The sequence below is a fragment of the Polistes fuscatus genome, unplaced genomic scaffold (genome assembly GCF_010416935.1).
Source record: "Polistes fuscatus isolate 324 unplaced genomic scaffold, CU_Pfus_HIC Scaffold3, whole genome shotgun sequence".
NCBI lineage: Eukaryota > Metazoa > Arthropoda > Insecta > Hymenoptera > Vespidae > Polistes > Polistes fuscatus.
In genome coordinates, this window is record NW_025113107.1 from 4,585,639 (window position 1) to 4,594,881 (window position 9,243).

Here is a 9,243-nt window from a genome sequence, read left to right on the forward strand (position 1 = left end):
TAGTTTATAGAAAAATATATTAATAAATAAGCGCACTCGTATGCATTGCTTATTTAATATATCCTTTTTGTCGTTGTTTTTATTTCTATAGCAAATAATTATTCTTCGATTCTATTCTTTGCTTTGATTAACAGAGTTAAATATTTTTCTGATTAATATTTATTTATATCGAATTAATTTTTTTCCTTAAAGTACATGTATGAATAGTCTAGCATTTATTTGTCCGTAAGCGTATTTGAGTTCTTTCGTGATCTTATGATCAATTCGGAAAAGGTTACTCATCAGGTATATTTATTTGTATATTATATTGCTTATTGTGACAGAAGAATAGTTTTCAAACAACAAGCTATTTATAGACTACCAGCAAATGAAATAGGGATATCAGAGAACACGTAGGGTCGTTTATCAAGGTTTTTTCAAATTTACTTCAATTTACATATATATAAATTACTTTAATATTTCTGTTATTCTACCTCTGAACAGATAAATAACAAAACGCGTGCGGAAGATTGTTACTTTGACCTTACATTTTGAACTGAGTGAAATAAAAATACGTTACTTGTCTTTTAATTCGTTTATATTGTAAAATTCTCTTAGTTTAACTTCTAAATTTTATGCTCGATCCAAGAGAGATGCGTTTTAAAATTTGAATATTCGCGAATAACGTTAAATCTGTTTCTTCTTTGTTTTTGTCTCTTACGGTTAACAGTTAATAAGCCATGAGTATTATATTCTTGGTGATATTTTTCCTTACGTTCACAACGATCAACAGCATAAACCCTTTCTGCTTAAAAAATAAACGTTGTGAATGTTTGCCATTTCTTTACGGTATAGAAAAAATTATTTGCCGTGTTAATGATAATAGGAGGTTTATCATCACAATTAATCCACCCGATTATTTAAAGGTATATATGCACGATAGCTCTATTTATTTAATTCAATTTAATTATATTGTTTCACGTGAATAAACTTCTTATTTTCTTCTAATAATAAAAATAAAATAATAAATTGATAGATTTTGTGTGAAAATTGGGAAGGATGGAAAGGCTTAAATTTCACTAACAATCTACCCGGAAAGATAATCGATTCGGTGGAGTTTCAATATTGCGGAATATCAGATGAAATTAGTTTAATCGATGTGATCAAACAAATTGGAGTGGAAGAAACAAAAGCCCTAATTTTGAAATCTATTCCAAATTTTGAAGACACACTAGAAAAAAAATCTTTACAAGGATTTTCAAATGTTATAAAATTAGTTTTATTTGATAACAAATTATGTAATATTTCAAAGGATTGGTTTTTGAAATTTCCTAATTTGGAGTGGCTTGAAATATCACTTAATACTATTGATCTACCCGTTGGTATTTTCGATGAAATTCCAAATCTAAAACGACTCGATTTAATTGAAAATAAAATGGAAATGATAAATAATGGATCGTTTTCTAAATTAAAAAATTTAGAAATACTTAATCTTGAAGGAAATAAATTGATAGAAATCGATGATAATACATTTGACGAATTAGAATCGTTAAAATCTTTGTTTCTAAACAAGAATTACTTACTTAATCTACCACGGACTATATTTTATCGATTAAAAAATTAGAAACACTACATATTTCTTATAATAATTTTTCTTTTATGCATTCGGAACTGTTTGATCAGAATAAAGAATTGCAACAATTATTGTTGCACGATAGTAACACAGAAATGACCACTTTGCCTGATGGATTTTTGTCAAATTTAAAAATGCTTCAGCAAGTCCTTTTGCACACAAATGGATTTAAATTTTTACCAGAAAATCTTTTCCGGAATTCAATATCGTTGATACATATCAACTTGAATTCTAATTATCTTAAAACATTACCACAAAATATCTTCAAGTCTCTGAGTAGTTTAAACAGTCTCGAAATAAATAACAATTTAATTGAAACTCTTCCTGACGGAATCTTTGAAGATATGTCAAATTTGAAGAAACTCGATTTGTCCGGGAATAAAATGGTTTCTTTAACAAAGTACGTTATTACGCAATTTAAATATCATAAGTTTTTTTATGTTTCTTTATTTAAATAGAATATGTTTTAGGGATCTTTTTAAAGGATTGACAAATTTGATTCAATTAAACATGGAAAGAAATCTATTAAAATATATGGATGAAATGTCATTATTTCCCATTAAACATTTAAGTATTGCTAGGTTCTCTCATAATCGGCTAAAATTTTATTCTACAACTACAAAATCGTCTCCATTTCATAATAATCAATTTCTCAGGGAATTACATTTATCGAACAACAGTATAGATTATTTCCTTCGAGAATTGTTTATACCGAATTATCACTTAAAATTATTAAATCTAAGTCACAACTACATAACAACCTTACCGGTAAATATCACTTTTTCATTATCAATACGTAATAATAAGTATTATTTAGTCAATCAATTAAGACGATAAGATGGATGCTTATTTCGATTTAAATAATGTTTTGCATTTAATTTTATTTCTTTTACCTTTTTTCTTTTTCTACAGACGAGTAATTTAAGTGTACCGGCAGAAGAAATGCTCATCGATGTGAGATATAATAAAATAAAAACTATTTTTTTTAACTTAACAGATATATTAAGACCTGTTAAGACATATAATCCTGACGTTATCATTTTCGTCGAACATAATCCATTGTTATGCGATTGTAACTTGTACCATTTATTACTTTTGCGTAATTCTGAGAAGCTTCTTTTTGTATATCACATTAAAATTGAATTGGGAAATGTAACTTGTATTCAACCCAATGGAGCATTCGAGTTGAAAGTTAATGAATTGTCTTCTGACTTGTATGCATGTCCCGAGGACGAATATTTTAACATTGAACCAAAATGTCAAATTGGTTGTAATTGTCTTGTAAAACCTGAAGATGAAGTACGTATTATTGACTGTTCTTATAGAAAAATGTTTCAATTTTCGATAGATATGAGAAAAGTGAATTTTTTGGGAAATAATCCTATAATATTGAATCTCAATGGGAATCTTTTAACGCGATTACCATCGATCAAACCTTTAAAAGTTACAGATTTACTGTTATCTCATAATCTAATTTCTGTAATAAGAGTTTCTAAATTACCAGTTAATTTGCAGGTACGTTGTTTCTTATTATATAAATGAGCCGTTTATTTTGAAAGTGGCCTAACTCTATATAATCTTAAATTGAGATATTTAAAGGTTTGGGTTTCAATGCAATTAAAAATATACGTAAAGAATAACAATGAGTTATGTTGCTTAAGCGTATCTAAAGGTGTTAAATTTACAGTTCCTATTAAAATAATGGCAATTATTAAGTGAATAATATGCGTTTTCTTACCAAAAATGGAGTTAGGCCACTTTTAAAATTAACAACCAGATTCGTTATAAAATTTGAAGGAACCGTAGTCCATTCAACATAATTTAAGATGCTTCAAATTGCGAAAAAACAATACTTATTTTATTTTACATATCTTTATAACACTTTAAAAACATAAATTATGCGATTCAAAACATTTTTTACAAACATAAATTACAAAACAATTTTTTATTTTTTTTCATTTTTTTTATGTGAAAGGGGTTTAAAGAAATCATGATGTTTTGGTGGTATATATCGTAATAAGTCAATTATGTCCTTGAATTTTGCGGTTGTAATTTGTCTTACATTTTTATACAGTGGTGTCAATTTAATATTTTCGAACTTTCTTGGTCTATCCCGACGTGGTATTAAATTCAGGACTTTAAAATTTTCGTTCTCATTCATTGATGTCTTACAGAAAATCTTATTCATTTTTGACAAAACGCATCCAACATATTTTTAACCAGTTTATTGGTTCTCCGTTAGAATTCTTTACCCTTTTAAAAATTGCGTCTTCTAATAATTTTGTTGATACAAAATCTTCTTGTCTCATTTCATGTACAATAAAGTTACTACCTTTCCGACACTTTTTGATAATATTGTAATACTCTCGGGGTACAAACAGTAAATTATTTTTTTTTAATGCCTTTTCTACCACACCAAAATCTCTACTCCTAATGGAGTTAGGCCACTTTCAAAATAAACGGTTCAGTGATTCAACTAACTCTGAAAACTTATGTGTCCAGAATTACCGTATTTACTCGGAATATAAAAAATCTTAAATGCTTTATTGATAGATAATTTGAAGCTGTACATGTTACCGTGAGTAACCGAAAAAAAATGAAAAATGGAGTTAGGCCACTTTCAAAATAAACGGCTCAAATATTTTAAATTCACTTAATGAAGATATTTGAAAAATATTTTTTGTTTCCTTTTTTTTTTAGATATTACATTTGCATAATAATAATATATCAATAGTCCATTCTGATTTTGTGGGCTACTTGAATACTACTTTCTTGCAGAATTTCACTATCAGTGGGAATCCAATTAAATGTGATTGCGTCAATGAAGATTTCTATAATTTCGTCAAATTAAAACATGATTTTTATCCTGATCTACGTGAAATAAAATGCCCCAAAATGGAAACTAAATTATATAAAATCACCATTTGGCAATTGTGTGACAGAATTGAACCACGTTATAATATCATATACAGTACTTTAATAGCGATTTTAATTATTCCTATAATCGCTTATATAAGTTATATTTTTTTCAAAAAGTATAGATTTAGAAGACAAGACCCTACTGTCAGTCGAGACTCTACTGCATCACAAGAAATGCTTGTCCAATATTCAGCAGCTCAGCCGGAAGTAGTAAATATAATAGAGCGACCGGAAGAAGGAAATCTTTTAGAGCAGGCGGAAGAAGGGAGTGTTTTAGAGCAGGCGGAAGAAGGGAGTGTTTTAGAGCAGGCGGAAGAAGGGAGTAATTTAGAGCAGGCGGAAGAAGGGAGTAATTTAGAGCAGGCGGAAGAAGGGAGTGTTTTAGAGCAGGCGGAAGAAGGGAGTGTTTTAGAGCAGGCGGAAGAAGGGAGTAATTTAGAGCAGGCGGAAGAAGGGAGTAATTTAGAGCAGGCGGAAGAAGGGAGTAATTTAGAGCAGGCGGAAGAAGGGAGTAATTTAGAGCAGGCGGAAGAAGGGAGTGTTTTAGAGCAGGCGGAAGAAGGGAGTAATTTAGAGCAGGCGGAAGAAGGGAGTAATTTAGAGCAGGCGGAAGAAGGGAGTAATTTAGAGCAGGCGGAAGAAGTAAGTATGATAGAGCAGTCGGAGGAAGTAAGTATGATGGTGCAGTCAGAAATAGCAAATATGACAGAGGAATCGGATTATATAGATATGAAATAGGTTTTTGAAGATGTAGATTTAATATCTGAGAATACGGGCTGAAATCAAATTATAATAATCTCGATATATATATATATGTGATTAGGACAATGAATTTTATTAGAAATTTTTTATTATTTTTTTTATTAAAATTATAGATTATCGTTTTAACAAAATTTGACAAAAATTACATAATTAAATTACGATAAATATTCTATTTGTTTCAATATGTACATGAAAAAAATAACAGATTGTATATCATAAATATGTTTTAGGTGTATATAATTTGTGAGTATTTAGAGACTGATGATTATAAAGAAGACACGACACTACTGTAAAAACTTTTTAATCTTTATTCTTTACAATATTTTAAAATTCAATAGAAATTCGTGGCAAATATTTTTTTTATTTGTATTACCTGAACATCTCTTTTATCTTATATTTACTGCTATTTATTTATCATATATTATATCTTTATATTACAATTGACGATGTTCGGATAAACGATAGTAAAAATATTTTTTTTCTATATTGTTTTTATATTTTTTAATTGTTTTGTTTTTAATCTACGTATTAATTTTTAAAATGCTTTTCGAATTATAACAATCAATGAAGTCTTTCTGTATAATGTAAAGCAAAAATGAAATATTTCAGATAGTAAAAAAGCAATACTTCTAAAAATAATATATCAAATAAATAGGAGAATCTTTGTTGTTAAAAAAAATATTATTACGTTTAGTTAATAATATTTCTTTAAACAATTTCTATATGAGATAACATATTTATTTTTTAAAAACTTAAAACTTTTTGAGCAAATAAAATATATATTTTTCGAAGATATATGTTTCTTCGAACTAATAAAATATTTTATTTTCAAAAGTATATCTTTTTTCGAACAAATAAAAAATATGTTATTTTCAATAGTATTATTCTTGAATGAATAAAATATATTATTTTTAGAAGTACCTTTCTCATTTCTTGAACAAATAAAATGTTATTTAAAAATATACATATATCTACGACGAAAAACAAAACATTTATTAAATATTTAAGATGTAAAACAATGTTATAACCATTCTTGAACTTCTTAGGATTCATCGAATGTGTAACGTTTATTTCTGATATGTAAAATGTTGTATTAGTTTATAGAAAAATATATTAAAAATTAAGCGCACTCGTATGCATTGCTAATTTCATATATCCTTTTTGTCGTTGTTGTTATTTCTATAACAAATAATTATCCTTCGACTCTATTCTTTGCTTTGATTGAAAGAGTTAAATATTTTTCTGATAAATATTTATTTATATCCAATGTAGGAAGTCTAGCATTTAGTTATTTGAGTTCTTTAGTGATCTTTTGATCAATTCGGTAAAGGAAACTCATCAGGTATATTTATTTGTATATTATATTGTTTAATGTGACAGAAGAATAATTTTCAAACAACAATATAATTCAACACAACAATTTAATTAAATAAATAAATAAATTCAAATTAATTAAAGATTACCAGCAAATGAAAATGGGAAATCAGCGAACACGTAGGGTCGTTTATCTAGGTTTTATAAAACTTATTTCAATTTACATATATATAAATTACTTTCATAGTTCTGTTATTCTACCTCTGAACAGATAAATAACAAAACGCGTGCGGAAGATTGTTACTTTGACCTTACATTTTAAACCGAGTGAAACAAAAATACGTTACTTGTCTTTTAATTCGTTTATATTGTAAAATTCTCTTAGTTTAACTTCTAAATTTTATGTTCGATCCAAGAGAGATGCGTTTTAAAATTTGAATATTCGCGAATAACGTTAAATCTGTTTCTTCTTTGTTTTTGTCTCTTACGGTTAACAGTTAATAAGCCATGAGTATTATATTCTTGGTGATATTTTTCCTTACGTTCACAACGATCAACAGCATAAACCCTTTCTGCTTAAAAAATCAACGTTGTGAATGTTTGCCATTTCTTTACGGTATAGAAAAAATTATTTGCCGTGTTAATGATAATAGGAGGTTTATCATCACAATTAATCCACCCGATTATTTAAAGGTATATATGCACGAGAGCTATTATTATTTAATTCAATTTAATAACATTTTTTTTAACGTGAATAAACTTCTTACTTTCTTCGAATAAAATAAAATAATATATTCATAGATTTCGTGTGTAAATTGGGAAGGATGGAAAGACTTAAATTTCACTAACAATCTACCCGGAAAGATAATCGATTCGGTGGAGTTTCAATATTGCGGTGTATCAGATGAAATTAGTTTAATCGATGTGATCAAACAAATTGGAGTTGAAGAACCAAAAGCCCTAATTTTGAAATCTATTCCAAATTTTGAAGACACACTAGAAAAAAAATCTTTACAAGGATTTTCAAATGTTATAAAATTAGTTTTATTTGATAACAAATTATGTAATATTTCAAAGGATTGGTTTTTGAAATTTCCTAATTTGGAGTGGCTTGAACTATCATATAATACTATTGATCTACCCGTTGGTATCTTCGATGAAATTCCGAATCTAAAAAAACTCGAGTTAATTGAAAATAAAATGGAAATGATTAATAATGGAACGTTTTCTAAATTAAGAAATTTAGAAATACTTAATCTTGAGGGAAATAAATTGATAGAAATCGATAATAATATATTTGACGGATTAGTATCGTTAAAATTTTTGTATCTAAACATGAATTATTTACGGAATCTACCGCTGACTATATTTTATCGATTGAGAAAATTGGAAATACTAGACATTTCCTACAATAATTTTTCTTCTTTGCATTCGGAACTGTTTGATCAGAGTAAACAATTGCGACTACTATATTTCCACGATAGTAACACAGAAATGACAACTTTGCCTGATGACTTTCTGTCAAATTTAGATATGCTTGAGCGAGTCTTTTTGCACACGAATGGATTTAAATTTTTACCAGAAAATCTTTTCCGGAATTCAATATCGTTGATACATATCAACTTGAATTCTAATTATCTTAAAACATTACCACAAAATATCTTCAAGTCTCTGAGTAGTGTAAACAGACTCGAAATAAATAACAATTTAATTAAAACTCTTCCTGACGGAATCTTTGAAGATATGTCAAATTTGACGAAACTCGATTTGTCCGGGAATAAAATAGTTTTTGTAAAAAAGTACGTTATTACGCAATTTAAATATCATAAGTTTTATTATGTTTCTTTATTTAAATAGAATATGTTTCAGGGATCTTTTTAAAGGCTTGATAAATTTGATTCTATTAGACATGGAAAGAAATCAATTAAAATATATGCATGAAATGTCACTATTTCCCATTAAACATTTAAGAATTGCTAAGTTCTCTCATAATCGGCTAAAATTTAACACTAATACTACAAAATCGTCTCCATTTCATAATAATCAATTTCTCAGGGAATTACATTTATCGCACAATGGTATACAATATTTTTGTCCCGAATTGTTTATACCGAATTATCATTTAAGATTATTAAATCTAAGTCACAACTACATAACAACCTTACCGGTAAATATCACTTTTTCATTATCAATGCGTAATAATAAGTATTATTAAGTCAATCAATTAAGACGACAAGATGGATGTGTAATTCGATTTAAATAATGTTTTGCATTTAATTTTATTTCTTTTACATTTTTTTTTTTCTACAGACGAGTAATTTAAGTGTACCGTCAGAGGAAATGCACATCGATGTGAGATATAATAAAATAAAAACTATTTTATTTAACTTAACAGATATATTAAGATCTGTTAAGACAAATAATTCTCACGTTATCATTTTCATCGAACATAATCCATTGTTATGCGATTGTAACTTGTTCCATTTATTACTTTTGCGTAATTCTAAGAAGCAATTTTTTTTTTATCACATTAAAATTGAATTGGGAGATGTAACTTGTATTCAAACCAATGGAGCATTCGAGTTGAAAGTTTATGAATTGTCTTCTGACTTGTATGCTTGTCCCGAGGACGAATA

At 27.5% G+C, this 9,243-nt stretch overlaps 1 protein-coding gene across 1 annotated transcript; it reads left to right on the forward strand.

Moving 5' to 3' along the window:
- The first annotated feature begins 255 nt into the window (after positions 1-255).
- On the forward strand, positions 256-5,269 carry LOC122519272 (protein toll-like). The gene is made up of 6 exons (XM_043638619.1): positions 256-285; positions 1,292-1,527; positions 1,698-2,012; positions 2,083-2,380; positions 2,525-3,127; positions 4,391-5,269. Exons 1-6 carry the CDS (start codon positions 256-258, stop codon positions 5,267-5,269), a joined length of 2,361 nt encoding a protein of 786 aa, XP_043494554.1.
- The last annotated feature ends 3,974 nt before the right edge of the window (positions 5,270-9,243 follow it).

What these genes read in the sequence shown, in the direction of transcription:
- LOC122519272 (XM_043638619.1), top strand. Translation starts at nt 256, where the DNA reads ATGATCAATTCGGAAAAGGTTACTCATCAG. An exon ending in ACATTTGACGAATTAGAATC is followed by an intron (nt 1,528 to 1,697) that starts GTTAAAATCTTT and finishes GTTGCACGATAG; the next exon opens with TAACACAGAAATGACCACTT. An exon ending in AAAATGGTTTCTTTAACAAA is followed by an intron (nt 2,013 to 2,082) that starts GTACGTTATTAC and finishes AATATGTTTTAG; the next exon opens with GGATCTTTTTAAAGGATTGA.